Raw genomic sequence first — 26,355 nt, 5'->3', positions numbered from 1 at the left:
AGTTAAAATTTTTTAAAGATTTCAGGACAGATGTCGTCATTTGTCAGGTCAGTAAGTGTTCCCTAACCCTGGTCCTCAAGGGTCCGCTGTCCTGTTTATTTTTAAATGGTTCCCTGCGTTAAAACACCACATCTAAACCGACAGGTCATTAAGAGGAGTCTGGAGAACTCGACGGGGCGTTGAGGGGGCGATTCCATCTGAACCAGATCTGTCAGAGCAGGGAAACATAAAAAACAGGAAGGAGAGGAGTTTTGAGGCCACTATTCTAAATTTAACTGCATTAAATTTTATGTTTAAAGAAACAATCAGAAAAATTCAATAGGAAACACTGAAATAACAGGAGAAAGTGATTATTAAATTTATTTAAAAAGTAGGGCTGCACAATATATCGAAAACTTATCGTCATCGCGATAACAGGACGTGTGATAGGCCCATCGCAAAGCACGTCAAAAATGGCGATAAATGTTTGGTTCAAACATTTCCATCCGTGTCATACATCAACTTTTTGTAAACCAGCTCTGTTTTTTTACGCGGAAGTATTATTTGACCAATCAAATGTAGTCCTTCTGATATGCGGCCAATCAGATGGGTCTGTTCACGTAATACGCCCGCCCCCTACGTAGACCCTTAGGATGGAACGCAACACCCGAACATTAGCGGCGCCGTTCCCTTGTTCGTCATGCTGGCTCAGAGCAACGAACGCACTTTGTGCTGAGGTTTCTGGAATCAGCGCTGCTTTCAAACGTGAACGTGAGTCCACTCGGTGTCGTTAAGCAGCTGATAATAACCGGGCTGACTCCGACACGTGCCGGTGAACCAACCCACCTACCTCCATGTCGCTAGTGTTCCACCGGGTGGTGATGTTAGCCCCAGGCTCCGGTTAGCTTCCAGCTAAAAGGCTACAGCACTCTCCTCCCAGTCCCACCCTGCTAAAGAGGGTCTGGAAAAGTTCCCCCACACATCAAAGTGATTTTTCATTTATGAGCTTTTATAACCTTGTTAATCAGGATAGTTGATTTGCTGCTGCTGCACATAAACTGTCAGTCAGAAGCTCTGCTAGCCGGTTATCTTAGAGGAGCTAGTTCAATGTGTTAGCTTGTTATCAGAATCATAGTTGCAGTTTCATCATCTGAGCTGCTTTTTAAGATCTAGGTAAACTTGTTCAATTTGGGGTTAAAAACAAACGTTTTCACATATTTTCCATGTAGTTTTTTTTGCCAGTTCCTCTTCTGAAAGGTAGACAATTGTTTTTCTCTTTCCCTCAGAAAATCTTAATATTCTCCTAGTTTGGCCCAGCACAGTTCACTTCCCAATTACAGCAACAGCCTTCTATCATAACCACATAAGTGGAGAAAATGTTCAGTAGCAATGAGAGAATTTGCTGTTGCATTTAAGTGATGTTAACTATTATTTAACATTTAAACTTATTTTCTGATTTTATTTATTTATTCAAAAACCCTGGTCAGGGATGTTTTTCTGTATTTGGAGCATCAGAAAAAGTTTTATGGTGGAGGTGATGTTTAAAAGTCACTGAGAAACTGCATGCTTGCAGTTTGTTGTTTTGCTGCTAATACAGTAGCAGGTGCAGCTGCTAATACAGTAGCAGGTGCAGCTGCTAATACAGTAGCAGGTGCAGCTGCTAATACAGTAGCAGGTGCAGCTGCTAATACAGTAGCAGGTGCAGCTGCTAATACAGTAGCAGGTGCAGCTGCATATGTTTGCAATAAAAATGTTATGTTGTAATGGAATTCATGCATTAGTTTTTGTTTGCTTTGAACCCAGAGCAGACGTCACACGCCAGACGACATCAACACTGCATACTTTAGTATTTGTTCATTTATCGTGAGTAATATCGATATCGCAATATTAAGCACTGTTATCGAACATCGCAGGTTTTCCTAATATCGTGCAGCCCTATTAAAAATACATCCCTCTCTGCTGTGCTTCAGCCTGTAAAGTTCCAACCATCTTGCAACCATGGCAGTGTTTCCCCTACACAGGCTCAGTCAGTCACACTAGCAGAACAAATCCGAGCCGGGCCGGGGGCGGAGCAAATGCCCTTTAAACCCAAATAATTAAGGTCATGATAACATGATTTTAGCAGTGGCGGCCTTGTATTTGGTAGCTGGGCCTTCAGTGCCAGTGACCGGAGTTGGCCTTCCCCCCAACCCACCTGTCAGAAATCCCTCAGGCTACGGGAACATCCAGCCTCCCTGCAGTGCTTTAAGCGGACCGTTACAGCCACTTCTTATTTTGGGTTTCTCCAGTCATTTATTAGTCAAAACCGGCCAAGTACAGGGATATCCTGGACAAGAACCTTCTCCAGAGTGCTCAGGCCCTCGGACTGAGCTGAAGGTTTACCTTCCAACATGACAATGACCCTAAGCATGAATGGCCCAGCTAGAGCCCTGACTTAAACCCAAATGAGAATCTCTGGAGAGACCTAAAAATGGCTGTCCACCAACGTTCACCATCCAACCTTACCTTACAGAACTGGAGAGGATTTGCAAGGAGGAATGACAGAAGATCCCACACCCAGGTGTAAGAAACTTGTTGCATCTTTACCAAGAAGACGCATGACTGTTTTAGCTCAAAGGGTTTTCTACTAAATACTGAGTAAAGGGTCCGAATTCTTGGGACACTGAATTTCTAAAATTCTGTGTTTTTCTGTCATTAAGGGGTGCTGTGTGTACATTAATGAGGAACAAATGAATTTAACTGATTTTAACAAATAGCTGCAAAATAACAAAAGTGAAAAATACTTTCCATACCCAATTTAATGTACACGTTACACATCAAACTCTTCAAATGCTTTTCCTCTTTCCCAAAATGTCAAAATATTACAGATCTTAGGTAAAATGTTTGAGTCATTTTAGTTTATTTGCAACAATTTGTGAAGTAGAAATTAGCACTGCATTGAAAAACGACTAAAACATAAACAAGATTCATGGCCCAATGCTTGCTTTTCTTATTTGAAGATCTTTATAAATATTTTATCACGTTGCAAATTATTGAAAAGAGAAAAAAAAGCATTCCTAACTAATACGCAAACCTTAGTATCACACGTGGGGAGAACGACATTCTGCTGCTGTAGTCAAATTAAATATTGAACTTTTACGATTACTAACTTAAATCGAGGTAGTCATTTTGCACAGAAACTGTTTAAGCATGCATGATAGGAGAGCAATCAAATCAAAGATACTTTATTAATCCCAGAGGGAAATTAGAGTTTCAGTACACACAATTCAGAGATCAGACATACACGGGCAAGACACATGACAAGAATTGGTGACTGTGGTCATTCGCAACCCTGAGTTGCGCTACCTTAATAGAGATAAGAGGGTTACATGAGGATTGGTTCAGGTGGAGGGAAAAAGGCACTTCAGAGCTACCCTCCACCAGGAGGGCAGCTTTGCTCTGCAAAAAAAAAAAACAAAAACAAAAACACCTCAGACAGATATGCAACAGACTTCAGACAACACAAGTGTCCACTAGGTAGGGTGGTGGGTTGGGACTATCCCCACTTCAGTTCCTGCAGCCACAATGAAGCAGCGCATGTCACCTCAGTGTGGATAGGGGGAGGAGCATTGAGGGTTGGAGGGTTGCAGTGACCCTGGAACGTTTCAGCGGCCTTCCCGCAGTCCCGCCCAGGCTGGGATAGGAGACAGAGTTGAGTTGCCATAGCGACGGCACATTCAACATATCTTCTGAGGGGGGAGTTTTCGTTGGAGCCTTGCAGGTTCAAGGGCACCAAATTCCGATTAGAAATTGTTTTGGGGCCAGACAGAGATAATTTCCTCTCTGTCTTACAGTTTGTTGGTCCTCAACCTCTCAAAATCCCAATAATGGACATTAATCTATCCCAATCCGTGCCGATTTGTCCACTCTATCCTTGATGGCATCCATCTTTGTGCCAATGAATGAATCTCGGCCAAAGTTCCAAGCTTACGATTCATCTCGACAATTATGTGAGTCTGAACTCACAGCACAGTGCAATCCATCTCTGAGCTCCGGGATCCGGCCACTATTCCTCGACAGCTCGTTTATTTTCTGGTAAGCCAGGTAACCTCCAGGGCCAATGAGCAGGAAACCCGACACCAACACCACGAATATCCACACATCTTCAGAGTCCTCCACAGACAGCTGGTCTGTCCCGGCGGGGCATCCGGGAGCCCCTTCTCCCGTTCTCATCGTTGAAAAAATTTTATCAACCGCGTTGAGTGACCTACTGACGAGATCCATTTTAGTGAATTTCAGTTTCCAGTTTCCAGAAAAAATGCAGAAGCAGCCGTGCACCCAGCACACACAGACAGACAAAGGCCTTGAGGATAAGATATGGAGGAGAGGAGAAGAAAAGCATCTGCACCCTCCAAGAGCCGGAAGATATGTGACGTTAGTAACCTAAAGTGTTTTAGTTTTTCTTTTTTTATGAAAGGGGGACACAACACTTATCGTTATTGGAAATCAAGAGTCAGACAACATCAGTGTAGTAGATAACGGTAAAAAAGCCAATATCAACAAGCCCTAGCTTGCATGAATGTTGTAATTTATTTGCAGCTTTGGCACAAAACAGATGCTTTGGGTGTGAATTTAAGTGTATAATATGTGCTTTATTCAAATAAAAAAATTCAAAGGGGTTCGAATGAAGACAACTGGACTTCTTTGGTTTGTTGAAAACATGTCACTTCTCATCCGAAGAGCTCTGTCAATTCTTACTGCATTATGGGACAGCCACTTTTATAAACTGTAGCTGTCTATTGTTATTTAACGAGCTGAAACTACCTATGAATACCCCTTCTTCCTATCCCCGAGGTGTCATCTATGTCATTTGACCCTGATGTGATGTAACGGTTGTTTAAATTTCATGCATTGTTGCTTCATGAGAAACAACAGACAGATGTTATGACAGCAAAACTCAACTCAAATGAACTAATTTCTGTCATTAATAAATCAAATAAATGCACAAATCCAGAATTGAAGACTTTTAAGCTTCTGCACATGCAAATGGTTCACTTTTATATGCATTATTTGTAACATTAAATCCACAGAAAAAGGCCATCAGCTGAGGGTTTCCCCGCAGCCGGAGGTAGCGTGAGAACAAACATGTTGACGGTGATGTTGTGTACTTTGCTAAATACGAGAGTAGCCGGATGGTCAGAGGTAAATCACTCTGATGTAACAGTTGGCTAATAGACCTGGACAGCATAATCTGGGTAATGGCTGGTCACCATTTTTTGAAGATGGATGGCAAGGTGTGTGTGTGGGTGTGCATGCGTGCGTTCAATCTACTATAATGACAATATGCATACTGATTAAAAGTCCTGTGAGTGGATTATGAAACACCAAACCCATCAACACTTTTATTTCACTTAAGAATCAAACACAAAGTCAAACACTGCCAGCCTGTAGAAACTCTCCCTCTTTCTGTGTGTGTGTGTGTGTGTGTGTACACACGTGTCTGTGTCATTTTCAGTGATTATTGTGTTTGTCTCATCATTTGTTGCTTTTTCTCAGGGTATCTACAGGTTTAAGGGAGCCAAATTTAAGACTTTTAAGACCTTTTTAAGGCCACTTTGACCAAATGTAAGCAATTTTTTAAAATTAAATTTAAGCTATAATTTCCAGCTATTGCCTGGAACCGGTGCTAACCTTGTCGCGAACGTGGGATTAGCCATCCAGTTACCGTTAAACTTGCCCTTCCCCATGGCGCAAGCTCCCACTAGCTTAACCAGCTAATGTGCTCATCTAAAAATAGCCCCATTTCACAACCAACTGAATGTGTACGGTTCCGCTTACGGCAACATCGTACACAAAAAATGCTGGACACAAACTAGAAATTCATGAAAATTTTATAGGAATAAAAGAATCTTGTTTATTGGGTCTTTGGTAATTTAAGACCTTTAGAAACTGTATTTAAGGATTATTTGTCATTTTTAAGGATTTTTAAGGCCTTAAATTTGGAAAACCAAATTTAAGACTTTTTAAGACTTTTTAAGGACCCGCAGATACCCTGTAACATTTTTTTGCCTTTGTGCCATCATTTTCTCCCTTTCCGTTTCGTGTTTTCTGGGGTTTTGTGCTCTGTGTCAGGACACTTGCACGTGTCTCCATGCGCTTCACACTTGCTTTCGTGTGGGATCATAAAACGTTACATCCTGCTGCTCCAGCGGGTGTTTCTGGTTCAAGAGCAAAAATTTAATTAATGTATTAAAAAATCTATGGTTTTCTCCGGCGTTAGCAAAACCCTAGCTCAACGTCATAATTGGTGCAGCTGCTTATTTTGTGTTCAGTGTTAACTAGTCAAAATGCGTCCACGTGACTAGGCTGGTCCGTCTCTTATTGTGAATGATGTCATTTGCTGCATTCTACTTATTTGAGCAGTGCATAATGTGTGATGGCATCAGGAATGTGTCACGATGAGTAGAGGATTGGACTCAAAGTGCAGGAAACCCAGACTGACAGAGTTTGAGTAAAAATAAAAAATAAAACACTAATCATTTATTCAAGAGGAGTTGCAAAAAATCCAAAGGACCTGAATCTAAGCCTTGCAAACAAAACACTGGAAGTCAAAACAAAAGCTCTAACTTATGAGTAGGAACCTGGAGAGCACAGAAGGAGCAACGCTGAAGGGCAAGGCAGGGCTGTATACACCGAGGGAAGTAATCAGGGAAAACAGGGAGCAGGTGTGAACAGAGTGGGGAGGAAACACAATAAACCAGAATATGAGACAAACTATACATAAATCACACAGGGAAGTAAAGATAAAACTAAAAGGGGAAATTTAAAGGCTGGATAGAACTCAAAGAATAACTAAAACCTGCAAATAAAAACTACAAGGCTAGAGACATTGGAGGGCTGGGTGATTGAGGGAACAAGGAGCAGGTGAGACTATTTTAACTGAGTGTGTGTGGGGGGAGTAAAACAAAGCAGAGGAGAGTAGACCTGAAACTCTGTAAAACATAATGAACACAAATAATTCTAAACACTAAAGAACTAAAAGAAGTTGGAGAACAAGAGAAAAATGAAGTCAAGACCTAAAGGGTTACAAAACTAAATGGCAGGGGATAAAAATGACTCATTTAAATAAATGACCTAACAAGGAAGGGAGACATGAAGGGGAAAACATGGGTGGAGCTGGGGCCAACAGGACACAGAACATGACAGAATGTCCAGATCCGATCATGTAATCGGTAGGCATGAGTACCTTTGACATTTGAATCGATTCGGTACTAATTCCCGGTACCTAGGAATCGATACCGGTACTTAACGGTACCGATTTTCGATACTTTTGAGTGTTTAATATTTTAATTCTCTTTTATAATTAAATATATATTTTTCTCAATATATAACCATATTTGATGAATATTACAATAAATAACATTCAACTGTTTGTATTTTAAAATCGTCCTTGTAGTTTTATAAGCTGATAATTAAACTGAAGCAAACATCTTTACTGTGAACTAAATTTACTGTGTATCTTCATTCCTTTTGCCCTCCTTTTTCATTTGATTTTTCCTACTGGGAAGTTAGAATTTCCAAGGAGAAAGCAAACACACCATTAGCTGATAACAATGGTGGCAATGGAAGCTAATTTATCAAAATAACGTTATCTTAAACAGTTTATTTAGCTGCTGGAGCAGATTAAAACGATGATGCCTCACACTTAAATTGTTGTCACTGGTTTCATCTTCACCCAATCACCCGTCGCATTTAGTAAAGTGAAGCCAAACTTTAGAGCGGGTTCATGTTCTTCTAGTCAGAAATTCGGAGTTCCGAGGAGAAAGCGAACGCACCATTAGCGAAACGGAAGCTAACATATCAAGCTAATGTTATCTTAAACATTTTAATCACTTACCGGAGCAGATTAAGATGAGGATGTCTCACTTAGATCGTTGTTGCTGGTTTCATCATCACCCAGTTACCCATCACATTTAGTGAAGTGGACCCAAGCTTTAGCGTGCGTTCTTTCTACCATGCTGCTGTTTACAACTGGCTCGCAGCGACCGACGACATAACGCTCTTGCGCATGCGCAGCTGTCTAGGCAAGTTCTCGTTATGAAGGACGGGTACCGAGACGAGGCACCGTTTCAAATGACGTGAATCGGTGCTCAGTTGGTACTATGGAATTCGGTCAGTACCTTAAAAAGTACCGAATTCGGTACCCATCGCTAGTAATCGGAAATCATCGGGCAGCGCACACTCCGCTATTTTTGCGTCGTAGATCTATTAGATCTGCTTAGTTAAAAAGTAACCCGTGAAGCGAAAAAGTAGGAAGTCAGGTGGCGGTTTTTCTGGAGGACTGAGAGGAGATGCAGGAAGATCAGAGACAGACCCAACAGGAAAATAGGAAATTAAAAACCAAGAAAACAAAACAAAGTTCTTGAAAAATAACATGCAGGTAGATTTATCCCACTACAAGTTTTACCTTTATAAAGCAACAATTTATGAGCACGTATTGGTGCATAAGTACAAACAACAGCTCGGGCCCATCCCCCCACACGTAGGCGAAGGGAGGCTACCCTCTCACTAATCGGGGTAAACTTCAACATACAGGCACCAAGACGGGGGGCAACAAGTATGCCCACCCCTGCTAGGTGCCTCTCAGTAGGCACAACTCCAGAGTGGTAGTGTCCAACCCCTATCCGGGATGCTGTTCTGGAGCCAGAGCCACGCGTCAAGGTGAGTCTGACTATCTAGCTGGAACCTCTCAACCTCACTCACCAACTCAGGCTCTTTCGCAACCACAGAGATGACATGTCACATACCAAGAGCCCACTGTTTCCATTCATAGTATTCATCATAAGGGGCACTTGGGAAAGCACTTTGTCTGATCCCTCACCTATGACCTGTTTTCCATGGGTGACCCTGCCTGAGGCATAAAGCCTCAATAGCTCCAAGGACCATTGAGACACTCAAACCCCTCCACCACGACAAGCTGGCAGCCCATGGAGCCCATGCTGTTAAATAAAAGGTACACAAATTTCGTAGAAAAAATAAAAAACAAGGACGAACCTGCTAAGAGGTTGCCAGAGCACATTGTGACAATCAAAACAGAACAAAAGAGTGATGAGAAGCCGCGGCGGGTAAGATAAAGAGAAGATTCCCTGCAGAAAAAGAGGATGCTCCTCACGCTGTTGCATTTCAATACGGACCTCCAGCATCCACTGAAGGTTTGTCTTTACAAAATCCGGCATGCTGAACAGTTTTGTTCTTTGTTTTCATTACATAACATCTGTAGAACAAACTTCCATGATCACGTTCTTTTATGTTTTTCTCATTAATACAGGTGTCTCACAGGGCTGCGATTGTTGGCGACAAACGGAATGCTTAAAATAAGAAGATACCCAAAGCAAGACTGTTATTGATTTACCACCTTTCCATTCTCATCTAGTTGTATTTCTCAGAAATTCCCAGCAATAGCCTTTGTCTGGATAACACTGGACACTTTCTGATTATATAACGTCTAAAATATCTAGAGTTCACATTTTAACGAAACTAGTCTCCAGATGGGAGAGTTGGGGCCAATCGCAGATAGAGGGCACTGTGTTTTGTCAATAAAACAGGGAAAAGGCTTCTACGGAGTGAGTAAATGTTTAAAAAAAACTTTGATAACTTTTGGAAATAGAACTGTATGGAGTAATATTTATACACACCACAACACAGACTATGTGGGGGTCATAATGGTAACAACAGAAGCACGTGTTTTTAGGTCAGTATGCATTGATGGTCTACCCTCAGTCTTGTACTGACTTTTTTTAAACATCACAAATAAATGTAGCTTGTGTAAAAGATGGAAATGGCAAATAAAATATGCATATGTGAAATCCTCAACAACCTGGTTTCAGATAAGGCAAAAACTACCTTGGGAGTAGGTAGCAACAGGGGCAATTGGCCAACCTTAGTACCACTTTGGTGTCTTCAGAGATGCCCAGAAGGCGCCTCAGGCCACCCGTAGCAGTTTTTTAAAATTTATTATATGTGAATTAGGCTAAATTTCGGTCAGTTTGTGAACAAACTGCAACAAGAACAATTGCGTGACTGCTGCTAACTTTCTTGTAACGATGTCAAATGCCCCATGTAACAGCACTTCCAGGGTTTTATAAGTCTGGCGACCTGTCAGGCTTTGCTTGCCCACCCGCCAGGCTAAGCGTCATGCCCTGCCCCCCTCCCCGACCCTACCATGTCTGCTGACACGAACTGCACAACGAAACTAGAGCCCTCCATCAGCTGATACTGCCGAGAAACAACAGTGGAACGTGTGCAACCACCCCACCCCCACCCCCGCTCTCACAGAGGAGCGCTACTACTACTACTACTACTACAATTACTACTACTACTACAATTACTATTACTACTACTACTACAATTACTACTACCTCTACTATTCTTACTACCACTACTACAACTACTACCTCTACTATTCTTACTACCACTACTACAACTACTACCTCTACTACTACTGCTACTACTATTACTACTACTACTACAATTAATATTACTACTACTACTAATACTTTTACTACTTACTACTACTACTACAATTACTATTACTACTACTACTACAATTACTACTACTATTCAACTAAATTCAAGTTTAATTATATAGAGCCAAATCACGACAAGCATCGTCTCAAGGCACTTCACATAATAAACTACAACTACAACTATTACTACTACTACTACTACCACTACTACAACTACTACCATTACTACAACTACTACCTCTACTACTAGTACTACCACTACTACTACTACTACTATAATTACTACTACTACTATTATTATTACTACTTCTGCCTCTACAATTCTTACTACCACTACTACAGCTACTACCTCTACTACTACTAATAGTACTACTATTATTACTACTACTAGTACTACTACTGTTATTACTACAACTATTACTACTACTACTATAATTACTAATACTACTACTACTATTATTATTACTACTACTACCTCTACTACTACTACTACTACTACTACTACCTCTACTACTACTAATAGTACTACTATTATTACTACTACTAGTACTACTACTGTTATTACTACAACTATTACTACTACTACCACTACTTCAACTACTACCTCTACTACTAGTACTACCACTACTACTACTACTATAATTACTACTACTATAATTACTACTACTACTACTACTACTACTACTACTACTACTACTACTACTACTACTACTACTACTACTACTACTACTACTACCAATATGTGAGAGTTGCCTTTAACTGTTCTTTTGAAAGCCAACTTTTAATGTTTTCTGGACATTTCACCCTTTCTCCTCCTTTGTTCTTCATATGGCCGTAATGCTTCCCTGTCCAATTCAGTTCGATTTCAACTGAAATCTGTAGAATTTCTCACAATTTTGCGTCTCCAACCTCTTGACTTGAGCATCTTCCAAATGCCTAAGGAAAATCTGTTCACACAACTATAATGTTACATTTTTAACATTTGTAAAGTTTTGGAAACTATTTGGACACATTGGAATAAACCTAAAATTCATATAAACTCAATATGTTTAACCCCACGTCTGATAATTGAGGCTTAAAGGAAACACATCCAAGAAACAATACCAGTTAAACAACGGGTCAGATTATCAGATTGATTTCAATGCCAAAAAACCAAAAGATCATAAATTGTTACGGTTGCCAGTCTGGCCAGTGAAGCGCAGGAGCCAGGATCACCCAGCTATAGAGAAACAGCCTGACACCGCCCCTCCTCCTCTCTCTCCCGGGCTGCTGAGGAGCACAGCTGAACTGAATCTTCCTGATGAGCCAACACCTGCATAAAAAGGCTGTGCCTTCAGCAGTCTGGGAGGCAGCAGTGCAGTAGCCTAGTGAACTAGACCAAATTCTTGCTGCAAAGAATGGTCTAGGCATGCTCCATTGGAACCTCAGCAGCTTCTACCAGGACTCTGGCTAGCCAATCACAGCTCTCTAGAGGGGTTTCAAACACATAAAGAGCTGTGATTGGTCCATAATGGTTGGCCAATCATAGTGCTCTATCTGCTTAGTGAACAAATCACAGAGCTTTATCCGCTTTGTGGGCCAATCAGGGCACTCTATATGCCTGGTGGGTGGGATGATGCAACAGAGTGAAACAAGAGTATGTCACATTCATTGTCCAGTGGAATGCGGAGATCATTTGAAAGACAACGGTAGAACCCGCCCCACAACCGAGAGCCGTCAATGGAGCGTGGCCAGACTAAATAATACATTTATTTAGTCTGGCTTGCCAGGCTAGCAGTGCAGGGCTTCTGCTGTCTTCCTGGTTTTGTTTGGTTTCAACCCCTTTCGTTTGGATGAGTTTTAAACTTTGGTAGTTTTTAACTCTTAGTGATAAGTTTTTTGGATGATCCAGTGGGATCTCTTTGCAGTTTGGTTTTAAAGGTTAACTTGGTGTGGTGCAATTTTACTGACTTGGGCTTTTAAACACCTTCGTTGTGGTAAAACTTTTACTATAAGTTTTTACCAGGTGTTTTAGTCAGTAGATTGTTTTAGACTTTTATCAACTTCGCCGTGCTTTTAGAACACCTTCGTACGGTTAAGCTTTTAACAAAGTTTTAACCAGGTGTTTTTATAGTTGATAATTTGTCGTTGTGATGTTAACCTTTTAGAGAGATCTGTTTGCACGTTTCTAGAACCTTTTTGTTACAATAAAACCCTTTTAATATCCACTGTCCAGTTCTTATGTTATCCCCATCCTTCACATTTTAACAACTCCTGTCGGGGACGTAACATAAATAATAAGGCAACTCATAGATTACAGCCTCCTGGCTGCAGGTGATGTATTATTGAGGCATTAAAAATGAGATTTTCCGAACACAAACTCATAAAATAAACATTTCTGTTCAAATCTATCGTCAGATGGGAAGCTCTCAGTCTGTAATAGCATTAGCTGCTTCCAATCCATGACTCTGTCCTGAACTGCCGTGTACGAGCAGATGTTTGTGGTTTATCTAAGTAGAGATAATGGAGAGAATGTTCATTTTTCCCTGCAGGAAAAGCATTTGAACTCGAGCAGCAGGACGATAAGCTGCAGTAAAGACGAGATGTTTATGACATGAGCGGAGGAGGTTAAAGCTGAGGGGAAAATAAAAGGTCCACATTGCTTTATGAATCAAAGCAAAGCCTCGTGAGGTCTGATTAGCCTGCTTGTTATTCAGCCATAAAGGAAGACTGTTGATTCAACGTTGTTTTCCGAAGGCTGATTAGCACTAAACCTCACGTGAGCTTCTACAGCGGAGGAACGAGCACTGAGCTGATTTAAAAGCATTCCTGCAACAGATAATTAACCAGAGAGCCAAGAAGAGGCTGTGTTCAAACAGCTGATAGGAACTCCATTTGACACTTTTACCACAGATGTTTGTCCGCTTGAAGCATGAGGCGTAAACAGAAGCAAAGCAATGCTCCAGAAATAAAGCCGTCCCAATAATGACTCTATTAGACCAGAAAATGGGGATCTTCTTTTACTTTTATTAACCAAATGTGTGAATATATAAAGATTTTAGCACATTAAGTGTACCTTATGTTTTGTTCAAATAAAACTGTTCTGTTTTTTGAGTTTCCTGTCCTTCATGTAGAATTCCCTTAGCCAGGGTTTATGGAGTGGTCTGGTTTAGGAACACTCAGGGTCAGATTGTGCAGTTCTGTGTCACTATAGGGAACCTACAGAAGTCTCCTCCCTTTCCGGTCCGCTCACGGGTCCCCGGAAGAACGACAAAAAGAATGCAAGTCAACGGGGCTAAAAACGTTATTTTCTAATCCGCTTTGCCTTACGCCCTGGATCGCACATACGCTGTACTTCAGTTTAAATGAAAAGTAATGATGGGTGTTTCGACCATGCCTGTCACGTACTTTGAGATTTATCAGCTCGCAAAAGTTTGTAATTAGCATGACTACACACCAGAAATCGGAACGTCGCATTTGTGACGTCACCACATAATCTCCTCTCCACTAGCGTAGCTGCTACTTACCACATGACCAGATTTATGGTGGTTCTTTCCTCCTGTGTGAAGTTTGCTGAACTTACAGCCCTTTTCTCTCAGTTTTCTCCATGTCTGGTTCGATGACATCACTTTCGTGATGCGCATTTGTCGTCCTAGACTTATTTTCACACAAAACCTATAATGAAATTCCCCCTGTTGGAAAATAAGAGTGTTCTTGGTAACAAAAAGCTTATCTAAAATACACAAACATCATATGTGAAATCCATGGCACATTACAAGTGGGATTAGAAAATTGTGTTTTTAGCCCCGTTGACTTGCATTCATTCTTTCGTTCTTCCGGGGACCCGTGGTCCGGAAGTAGATGGGCGTGACTTAGGTTCCCTATGGATGAATATAGGATGGAGTGAGGGATGAACCGATAATGAAGAAGCTGAATCAAAGGGCCCGGTTTAGGTTCCTTATGGAGTACTCTCTCGACCAAATTCGGCCTCCAACAGTCTTCCAGCTGTGTTAGAAAAACTACAACTCTGGTCTGCAATTGGCCAATGAAAATACACCCAGGAAGTGAGACAAACAATTAGTGGTTAGAGATGCCGAGGTAGCATTAGCAACAGAAAAGGCAACACGCAAGGAAATATGGACCACTTCTTTTTAAAGTTCAGTTCAGAGTCTAATAAAAGAAGTGTTCACGCTAGTGCTTCCTTCGCTTTTCATCATTGTTGTCATGGGTGTCTGCTTTTCAGCGAGTATGCTCACGACATTGGCGTGTCTTGCTAAAGTGAGACATTGTCGTGCAATTTGGCTCACTGACATCTTGGACTGTACAGTGCCACCCAGAGGTCACACTAGACATTTTTGTTGTCTGTCTTTTTGACCAACATGGTTTAAAAAACATTAAATGGTCAGGATTGCAGGGGGGGTTTTCCGGTCACTTTCACTTTTTAAATCATGATAAATAAACATTCAATATAATTTAATTTTCATTAATTTGTAATAGTCCAATCAAGCTCACCAGAGAGCATTACTTGTTTTTTAAACACAACAAGAGTTGTTTTTACCTTGTTTCTCTGACGATTTGACTAACGCTGTAGTATTCCTCAGAGCTTCACTGCTGTTGGCAGGAGCTTCACTTCCTTCTCCGTTTATGGCAGACAGCAGAGGACGATGTCGCACTCTGCTGCCCGCACTGTCCTCGCCGATGATACAGTCCCATTGTTGATGAATATGGTTAACTTCCTCATGCGTCTTTGTTTTACTTGTGTAATTTCTTTTTCTTGTTGTTCCATCATGTGTCCTTTTATTTGTTCCTCTGTTTTTCATCTAATTTGTCATTTCTTTTGAGGACCAGGTGTCTTCTTTCCAGTTCGTTTTCTACTTGTTTCTGTTTGGTTATGATGTTTCTTATCCTTTCTCTGAGTCGTGCTTTCTGTGTTCTTTCCGCTGTGCCATCTTGGTTAAGATCAGAGTTTTCAGAGCTGGGTAATAAATCGAAAATGTATCGTTTTTGGAATTTCTGACTCTCATCTGGATAATTTTTACCATGTCAATAGATTAAAAAAAAGAAAAGGTGTGTGTAGGTTGCATCGACATGTATACTGGACAGTTTGTTTCCATAGGATCCAATAATAAGTTTTTAAGCCAAAATGGGAGGTGGCCACCACCGCCATTTTGACCGTGTCACAGGTTCCGTCAAGCCCAGACAATTCCACAAAAGGGAAAAGTGGTGGAGCTGAGGGTGGGGCTGTAAGGCTGGGATCAAATGACAACACCCGTCGAACTGAAGCGGTGTAGCTACAAGCTAACCCAAAGCTAATGCGGAAGTGGGAGCTAAGCTCCACTGCAGCAGTGCCTGGCCCGGGTTCAGGGGCCTCGGGTAGACATTGGGTAGACCTTGGCTCCTCTGCTGTCCCATCACAGGGGAGGGGGAGGTCCAGGAGGGGGAGGGCCCAACCTTACCTGGATGTCCTATGTCTTATATATTCTGGAAGTTGTGCAAATGCAGGGATGGGCATAGATATTCTGCTGGGGTGGGGCTGGGTTGGTACCCTCGGACTCCATGAGGCTCTGCAATGCTGCTGCTTTGGGCCCTGGCAGGATGGGCAGGGGTCTCCATGCCCTGGGTGGCAATTTGACAACAGAGGTGCCTATTGGGGCCAGTGGGGGAGCTGGCTCCCTGGAGGGCTAAGCTCAACCAGCCATTCCTCCCCATCCCCGCATATTTTTCTTCTCCTGGTCCCTCACATCATCACACAAACATGCACATAGGACCTTGGGGGTGGACAAGCCAGGGAGTGCGGGTATGGACCCCATTTCCGCATTCCTGTGGCAACCTGCCCCCCAATTTTATTTGCACCTTATACGGTTCCACCGACGACATTCCACGCAAACACACACTTAGGGCCTTTGGAGTGAGCACATTCAACGGTACTTGGCAGGGGGATTTCTCAGCCTCCTCCCGAGTGCCGGTGCCCACTTCCAATTTTTAACTGCACTTAGACACTGAGGGCTGTGGGTGCAAGTGGGGTGGTGCGGTGGCATCAGCTGGCATAGGCCAGACGATGCCCGCACTGCCCGCTTACCACAGCCATGGAATACACCTCATCAATACACAACACTGTATTGGAGCAGGCGGAGGGAGACTAGGGGTCTTAGCACACCTCTGTTATTGCTTGGCTTCCTGGGGTTGGAGGCAAGGAGGGAGATCTGGCCGTCTGGTTGGGATCTGGGGTGGTGGGTTGCTGTGCTCAGCGTTGGGTGGGGGAGCCTGCTCATCAGCACCCCAGCAGAAAGGGTCAAACTCTGGTAACCGGTGATGGTTGTACCCAATGTGCAGCAGTACCAGGACCAGAGTGAATAGGGTGTGTATGGGAAGCATGAGTGGGTGTCCTGCGTGCATTTTTGTAAGTCTTTGGTTTTATGTGTATGTGTGAGCAAAAGGGAGGGAGTGTGTGACTGTGTTTGTGTATGACTGTATATGTCAGGTGGGGCCTTTGACTCCTCTCTTCTCCTGGGACTTCTTTTGATGATATAGATCTTCGTCTCCCCTCCCCCTGCCGCACCTGGTGTGGTGCCTTGGTCTGCCTGAGTGTTCATGGCTCCCGGGTCAGGGGGTTTAAGATTTTTGGCGTCTGCCTGATCAATCCCGGTGGCTGCCTGGTGGGGTCTGGGTCCCTGGGCTCTGCTGGGTCCCCGGTGGGGGTGGTCGCCCCTGGGTCCCGGGCTCGGCAGGCTAGGGGGTGGGAGGCTGGGGGCAGGCCTGTGGGCTTGCCGCTGAATATCTCCCAGGACTCTGCCGGCTGCTAGTTGTGGCCCCCGGGGCGATCCTCTGTGCCTCTCGAGGGGGCGGGGGGCTTTCTGGTTGCAGTCTCCTTGGGGTTCCTGTGTTCTGGGACAGCGCCTGGATCTCTGGGACTTGGATCTCCCCCCGTCTCCTACACATCTTTGGGGGGGCAGATCTGTGGTCCCTCACACTCTCTATTGGATGCTTTTATAGTGAAACCCTACATAAACAAGCGCGGGTACACACACAGGTGCTCACATGGTGCTCTCAAAAGTATGGGCTTGGGCACGTTCAACACTTGTCTTAAGGCTGTCATTGCCACTAAATGCACTATGATTTATTATCGTGTGATTGTTCAGTCAAACGATGTTGATTTTATATTTCATCATCAGGTTGACGCAGTGATAGCTTGCTCCCGATGTATTGATGTGTGTCCCATTTATTTCTATTCTCTTTCTGCAGGTCTAGAAGCAGACTCTTGTTCATAATTGTTTATTTTTGTGTTTAGAATTTTACTGTTACGTACTGTGTCCTTTTTCGGCCACAAGATGGCCTCAGTGGCCTTTGCCTTGCCTGTCTCCCGGTGTACCAGGTGTCTGTAATTGCTCGTAATCAGGGAGCAGCTGTTAAAAGCTGCTCTCCTCCCTCAGTCTTGGAGAAGGTCCAAGGGTAGTACAGACTCGGCTGAGTTTGTACTATTCTTCTTCTCGTTCTCTGTTAACTTGTTCGCTTGGTAGACTTTGATATTTCACTCATTTTTGGTATTTGGATTTGGCAGTAGATCGTTTGGCTAATTTGACTTCGGACCGGCTTTTGACCTCGATTTAGGATCTCCCCTTTTGAAAGTATAGATATATTTATTATTCTCAGTTTTCTTCCCACCCCCTTCTGGGGTGGCGTTTTTCATTTCTCCCTTTTAAATATTGCTCATTTGGTTTTGTATATAGTATTGTTTTTAGGTTCTTTGTACATATTCCGTTCATTTTGTAATAAAATCCTTTGTTTTTAAGCGACACAGCACTTTTATTATTTCACCCACAAACTAATTTTATTACTCCCCTTCTCATCTCTCCTAGAGCGCCGGGGAGGTAATATTTACTTGCCGAAAAAAATGAAGTGGAGACTCCTTGGACGCTCTATTAGTGCAATTAATGCCGCAGCAAGTCATTTTGTCCAACAATTGCACAAATAATATCCAAAATGAACGCACAAACGCTACAACTAATGGTCTAAGTTGAGAGACTAAAAATTGTGCAACAGTTTTAAGGCGAGGCCGAGGCTCAGGCTGAGGCCTTTCCCCGGAGCTAGCTCTGTGGTCACGTGGGTCGGACGCTCATTAATTATTCAGAATTTTAGGCTTTTAATACACTTAAACAGAAGAATGACAAAAAAATTCACCCCCCTCAGAGTTGTCATGAGTGTAAACTAGATCATTTAAACCAAAAACATGTTTTGGTACCAGGCTGTAAACATGTTTATTTCTGCTGTGAAATTGGTATTTTTAACATGGGAGTCAATGAGGATTTGCTCGCTTCTGACACCAGCCCCCAGTGGATGAGGTTGGAACTGCTAATTTTTTCACATCCTTGTTGGCTTCTATTTCAGACCTGAATTATGGGGGCTTGGTAGGTTGGCAAAGTTCATGTCCTTTTAAGAAGCTGTACCGCCTTGAGTCACGTAAAAATGGGACTCAATGCAATTCATGTGACAGCCCCATCTAGTGGACAACTTTTGTTTCTGAGCATACCTGTAGTTATCGTCTATTTATCGTTATCGAGGTGAAGTCCTCAATATATCGTGATATTGATTTTAGGCCACAGTGATGCCACCAACAGTGGCAAAGCTCTGGGGAAGGCTACAGTGTTAGTCGAAACGTCGGCAAAAACAAGGTAAAAACAACTCCAGCGGTGTTAAATAAAAGAACCAAGTAATGCAGTTAGATGAAACACACAGAATGAATGTACAAAAGAAGCTCACCAGAGTGCCCCAAATGAACATGTCCTTCAATTACTTCAATTAAAGAAGGAACATTCACCTTGCTTCTGCTGGCGTATACCTGAACTATTCCTCTGCTTGTGCCTAATCACATGTCTATGGGGGTTTGCTGCAGAGGCTGCAGTCATGAGGTTCTGGACTTTTTCCTCAGCAGGCTCATGGGTGCTTAAATGAGGTGCTACTTCAGCCAAAGTTTTAAAATCAGAAACATTTCACCAAATGAAATAAACAGAAATTGGGCTTCCAGACCTCTGGAAAGTACCTCTGAGATGTACTTTGTGTGTGTAACGTTTAAAATATCTGTGCACCTCGGGTGTGAATTGCAATTGGTCCAAAATGATGGGCAGCCTTCAGATTTTTCCGTCACTGATAAAAAAAAAAATTTAAGGTTAAAAATGGAAAATGTCCTGGCAAAGCAACACCTGATGCAACCTTTCTAAAGTCCTCAGAGTGTGACATAGTGTGGCTCTTTGTGACAGCTGAAAAATTATGTGTGAACCAGGCTTTAAGGAGCTTGGTTTATGCTTGACACATTTACTTTCCACTTGGTGATGCAGCTCGTGGATGGAACACGCTTCCCAACTCGCAGCGTTTATGGTTCATGCGGCTTGTCTCTGCGGTGAGCCGATATTCTCCCAAACTGTAGGGGGCAGCATGGAGCTCTACGGCATGCATCCAACACTACACCACAGTAGAAGTAAAAATTACTGTTGTTTACAACGTGGCATTCCAGCATTTTTTATCAGCGTCCTCGTCTTTTCTGACAGTGCGAGCTATTTCTCTCCAAGAATTATTAACAACGTGTTGATCACGGTGATCTCTGAGAGCTGAATCATTCAAATGTCTGTATTTACGAACCTCTGCCATACTAGTTCTTGCCGGTCCGCCATGTTTTTCCACGTCCGACCGTCCTCGTGGTTAGAAAATTTCCTAGGTGCGCGGTGTGGAAATTTTGGGCCGTGCGGAGACGCTGTGGTTAAAATTACACAATTTCGCCACGCGGAGCCGTGCAAACCTCGCGGACGCGTCAAACATAAACCAACCTTTAAGCAGTTTTTCCAACAGCACTACTTAGCCATTAACTGCTCGGTACAGGGTGGGTTGACTAGGGTTTGGCCTCGAGCATCGATTGGAACCGGTTCCAACTGTTAGTTTTTCCTGGAATCATTCAAAGTTTTTTATTTCGATTCCTAGAATGCCGACCGCGGTCGATCTCCGTGAAAAATAAACGTGATCTGCAAATCAATGCTTTCCAGAGCTGATCACACCAGCTGTCTTTGTGCAGTACCGAATGACAGGGTATCTGCAGGTTTAAGGGAGCTAAATTTAAGACTTTTTAAGACCTTTTTTAAGGCCACTTTGACCAAATTTAAGCTATTTTTTTTAATTAAATTTAAGCTATAATTTACAGCTATTGCCTGGAAACGGTGCTAATCCCACGTCACGAACGTGGGATTAGCCATCCAGTTACCATTAAACTTGCACTTCCCCATGGCGCAAGCTCCCACTAGCTTAACCAGCTAATGTGCTCATCTAAAAAATAGCCCCCTTTCACAACCAACTGAATGTGTACGGTTCCGCTTACGCCAACATCATACACAGAAAATGCTGAACACCAACTAGAAATTCACGAAAATTTTATAGAAATAAAAATCTTGTTTATTGGGTCTTTGGTAATTTAAGACATTTGGAAACTCTATTTAAGGATTATTTGTCATTTTTAAGGATTTTTAAGGCCTTAAATTTGGAAAAGCTAATTTAAGACTTTTTAAGGACCCGCGGATACCCTGGAATGAAAAGATGATGGAAAGTAGGGGGAAAAACTGAAATGCACCAATCCGAGTCACGCTCAGTGGTGCAGTTGGAAAGGGGCCATAAGAGATAGGACCTCCACTATCCAAGGGCAGCTCCTCCTCCTCACTGAGTCAGCTGAGGTGGTCTAGAAATCTGACCACCTTTGTGGCGTGTGGAAAAGGCACGAAAGTGTGTTTCTGACTGCGAAGAGGGCATGCACAGCTCTTATTAACACGTACTAGTTGGGAAAAGCTGATGTCATTAACAGAGTTCCCAATTACTGAAACACTGGAGACAAAATATCGCCCACTCCATGGCTGGGACTGGTTTGTTTAACACCTCAGAAAAGGCTGAAAAAAATAAATAAATATTTAAAACTGAAGAATGTCCCTGAAAGTATATTTTGTAAGTTAGACGAGGTTTGACGAATTTAAGCCGCATAAAAAAGCATCTCATGACACAACAAATAAAAACAAATAGAAGCAACATTCAGTCTAAAAAAACGAGCGCTAAGCCGGTCTGTGTCCTGCTGGTGTAGTAATGAGATTGTTAAAGCACAGTCGCAGAGACTAGAAGGATTTATGGCTTGTATTTTCTGGGGGTGAACTGCTGCTGCTGGCGTAGAGTGCTGTTGCCATGTGTGGGTGTGATTAATCTTTAAAAGGGTTCAGGTAGGTGGTGAGTGTCAAAATAAAATCCATGTGAGGACGAGGGTTTCCTCAGCAGACCAACAGTTATGGTTTTACGGCTGATCGCTGCACCTGCTCGATTTAATACTAAACCGTTTCCACGACCCGCTCTACGATGGCATCATTTAGCAATAAAACCACAGAAAAATAAATCAAACAAATAAAAGACTGGCTTCATAATGTTTTTGTTTAAATCACAAAAGAGAGCTCTTAAACGACAGTTCAACTTTTGAACTTCGGCTTTTGTTTAACACATTTAAACACCACACACTCAATAGCCAATTTATTAGATTCATGTGTTCAATAGCTAGTAAACACAAATATTTCATCAGCCAATTGCACTGCAGCAGATCAATACTGAGCTCAGAGGTCAGACTGTTTCTAGATAATAGGAAAACAGCCCTAATAACCACTGGCTCCTACCAAGTTCTGCAGAACAGCATCTTTAAAGCACAACATCTGATCCAGATCGGCTCCAGCGGCAGGAGACCACACCAGGTGTCATGTCTATCAGCTAAGAACAGGAACCTGAGGATACAATTCACACAGGATCACCAGAACTGGTAGCCTAGAGATCTAGACCAACCATATCAGTATCAATCAATCAATCAAATATACTTTATTAATCCCAGAGGGAAATTAAGAGTTACAGTACACACAATTCAGAGATCAGACATACATGGGCAAGACACATGACAAGAATTGGTGACTGTGGTCATTCGCAACCCCGAGTCGCGCTACCTTAATAGAGATCAGAGGGTTACATGAGGATTGAGTCAGGTGGAGGAAAAAAAAGGCACTTCAGAGTTACCGTCCACCAGGAGGGCAACTTTGCTCTGCAAAAAAACACCTCAGACAGATATGCAACAGACTTCAGACAACACACAACATAAGTGTCCACTAGGTGGGGTGGTGGGTTGGTTCAGTTCCTGCAGCCACAATAGAAGCAGCGCATGTCACCTCAGTGTGGATAGGGGGAGGAGCATTGAGGGTTGGAGGGTTGCAGTGACCCTGGAACGTTTCAGCGGCCTTCCCGCAGTCCCACCCAGGCTGGGAAAGGAGACAGAGTTGAGTTGCCATAGCGACGGCACATTCCACATATCTTCTGAGAGGGGAGTTTTCGTTTGAGCCTTGCAGGCTCAAGGACGCCAGATTCCGATTAGAAATTGTTTTGGGGCCAAACAGAGATCATTTCCTCTCTGTTTTACAGTTTGTTGGTCCCCAACCTCTCAAAATCCCAATAATGGACATTGAACTATCTGATTTAGCTCTGTAGGTTGGTCTAGCCTCAGCAGTTCTACCATTGGACCCAGCTGTTTTGTGTCTTGCCAATCACAGCGCTCTGTGTTTGTTGGGCAGGTTTAACGCTAGAACGACGGTGAAGAAAACCTCCAAAGATGGTGTCGGCTTTGGAATGGCGCTCATTTAAAATGGCTCTGGCATCAACTTTGAATGATTTAGACTTAACTCATTCACTGCTATTGACGACTTTAGTCGTCATTTTAGATCCAACCGTTCACTGCCAATGACGACTAGTCGTCATTTTCATTTTTTTACCGTTTGGGCACCAGAAACGAGCCCCCGCGCCAAGAGAACAAACATCTCAGTTCTGAAGCCGATCTTTATCCGCACACATCACACGTCACATGATCAGGAAGCAGAAAATATATGTGTTAGGAGATCGTTTTGGGCCGTTCCTGTAAAAAAGAGTGAGGCACAAACTGGAAAAACTTCTGCTGATCACAATTCAACAACGGATTTTGAAAGAACCGAAATGCGCGGATTCTTCCTGATGTAAGAGGTGAGTCTCCACTTTGTTTTGGTTGTTTTGGCGTCGACATCATCCTAGCGCGCAACATTCTGTGACTCTTAAAAAAAAGTAAAAACTGCGAGAAACGCGGACAGCGACGGCCTTTAGCGATCAGGAAACAGCTGGCAGTGAATGAGTTGAGAGAAAGTATTTGTTTGTTTTTTAATAGTCTACGGTGGACTACCCCATTGACTGACATTCGTAGTGTTGAGTATATCATGTTGTTCATTGCTCTGATTGGTCCTAGTGCTGTCCAACTGCATGGAAAAGTAGTTTGACACCGTAGATTCCACCCCACAACTGGGTGCTTTTTAATGGCTTGTGGCCAGACTACATATTGACATATAGAGTGGCATGCCAGGCTACAGAACGGGGCCATTGAAACTGGAAAAACCCTTCCTCATCTGATGAGTCTGGATCTCAGCTGCAACATTCTGATGGTCGGGTCGGAAATTGGTGTCACCAACATGAAGCATGGATCCATTCTGTCTTGTATCAATGCTTCAGGCTGCTGGTGATAAAATGGTGGTGGTGGGGTGCTGACCCACTTTGGACCCCTTACTACCACCTGAGCCTGGTTTAAACCTCACAGCCTACCTGAGTACTGTTGCTGACCATATCCATCCCTTTAATGACCACAGTGGAACCATCTTCTGATGGCGACTTCCAACAGGATAAATCACCATGTCACTAAACTCAGATCATCTCTGGTGAAGGTGCTCGGTTATGCAGAATTGTCAAAGCTCCTCTGATGAGAAGCGAAACATCCTCAAGTAACCAAAGAAGTCCAGTTGCTTTCATCTGAACCATTTTGGATCATCTCTAACTGGTTTCTAGAACAAAAAAATTCACATGGTGAAAATGGTGAATGGCCTGTATTTGATATAGCACCTTCTAGAGTCCTGGAACCCCCCAAGGTGCTTTACAACACAATCAGTTATTCACCCATTCACACCCTGGTGATGATGAGCTACATTGTAGCCATGGCTGCCCTGGGGCGCACCGACAGAGGTGAGTCTGCTGTACACAGGCGACAGCGGTCCCTCCGACCCCCAGCAGCAAGTAAGGTTGGTTAAGTTAACCAAACTCCAACTACCTCCACAGTCCCCAGATCTCAGTCCAGTCATGAACCTTTGGGATGTGGTGGAACTGAAGATTTCCATGATGGATGGAGCTGTGTGATGATGTCACGTAAGTATGGACCAGAACATTGGAGGAACTTTTACAACACCTTGATGAATCTATGATACCAAGAACTAAAGTGGTCCCAAAAAGGATCGAGGTTTTTGCCCAGCTCAGTGTCTGTCCTTAAAACTGGGAGTTCATGGGTTCAAATCCACAATAAGGTCATACCATAGACTTTAAAAATGGGACCCAATGCCTCCCCACTTGACACTCAGCATTAAGGGTTTCAATTGGGAGGTTAAACCAACAAATAGTTCCTGAACGCAGCAGTGTCTGCGGGCCACTGCTCCCCACGGGGATGGGTCAAAAGCAGAGAACAAATTTCACAGCGTGACAACTAGTGGGACTTTAACGTTAAACTTTAAGCTAATAACGTGACACTGAGCATAAGCAGCCAGCGGATTATTTAAAATAAATGACTAATCCAGTGAAATAGTTGAAATCAGATAAGAAACCCAGAATGTTGCAGCTTTATTACTAAATCATTAAGCCTTCTGCCACCTGCAGCCTGAACATGGTTCCATTCTTTCAGTAAGATTTAAAAGGAAAAGACTTTTGAAGTGCCACATATCCTCAGAAAACAGAGTCCCATGGCCCTAATGAATAGTTCTTCAGATTTCCCTAAGGTATTTAACCTCCAGAGTGTCTGGTCCTCCCTGGGGATAAAAACGATTGTTTTAAAATAATTAACATTTTAAATTGTTGAAAAATAATTATTGATTTCCATGTTTAAAATGAGCCCAAAATAAATAACTTCAGGACTCCAGCAGATGTATTTTTTTTATTATATAACACCCCAGGTTCTGATTAAAGGAATTAAAATTACCTCAAGTGTATAATTTAGTTCTTTAGCTAAATAAGTTTTAAAAAAATAACTAGAGCTGAACTAAATTTGTAAAAAATAAATAATAGATAAATACAGCAACGAATAAAACAAAAATAATTAACTATATTAAATTATGAATTAAAACATAAATGAACAAGATACCAAATCTTGACCCGTTCTGTGAACGGATTTCACATTTTATATATATATATATATATATATATATATATACATATATAATTATGATATGACATTATAAATATCAAGGATGAGGAAAAACCACTAAGAGCAGCAGACTTACTTCCACCGACCCTCCCGGGTGTCTGCCAGCAGCAGGCCAACAGCAGCAGCAGCAGCAGCCCGGGTTCCAGGTGAGCAGATGCGGTCATCGCTGGCTCTTCTCCTCCCTTCTGATTCTTCGTCTGTGCTTTTTACTGGCGCTCTCCCCGCCGGGTTACCACGGCTTCCACAACACCACTCATCTCCTTAAAACGCAGACACCGCGGTGTTTATGAACTCACGGAGAAGTGGGTCAGTAGGTATGCAGCAGGAGGACCCAAAACCCGAACCCGACAGCCCTGGTGGGGGGTCGGGGGGAGCAAACAGGTAGCCCGAGCAGCTCCACCTGTCCTCGGCTCTCTGACCGCGAAACCACCGGAGTTAAAACGCCGCGTTCAGCGCTCACAGGCGAGGAGACGTCGGTGTCGTCAGCGCTGAGAGCCGATGAGGTGGTCCGTGTCTGCTGGAAGCTCTGAAGATGATAAAATGTCTGCAGGAGCTTCGTTAACTCATCCAGTCAGTCTGAAAAACACA

The 26,355-nt window shown here is 42.9% G+C and overlaps 1 protein-coding gene across 1 annotated transcript in view; it reads right to left on the bottom strand.

Annotated features, from left to right (window-relative positions):
* Positions 1-26,062, bottom strand: part of LOC107384695 (fibronectin type III domain-containing protein 5b) — a 68,951-nt gene extending 42,889 nt beyond the window's left edge. Inside the window, exon 1 of the mRNA XM_054734308.2 lies at positions 25,844-26,062. Within this exon, the coding sequence (XP_054590283.1) occupies positions 25,844-25,931 (88 nt within the window). The 5' untranslated portion in view covers positions 25,932-26,062. The remainder of the gene's footprint in view (positions 1-25,843) is intronic.
* Positions 26,063-26,355: the final 293 nt, after the last annotated feature.

Source organism: Nothobranchius furzeri, chromosome 3, assembly GCF_043380555.1.
Source record: "Nothobranchius furzeri strain GRZ-AD chromosome 3, NfurGRZ-RIMD1, whole genome shotgun sequence".
NCBI lineage: Eukaryota > Metazoa > Chordata > Actinopteri > Cyprinodontiformes > Nothobranchiidae > Nothobranchius > Nothobranchius furzeri.
Note: the sequence above shows the minus strand (reverse complement) of the source record. Positions and strands in the feature narration are given on the sequence as shown.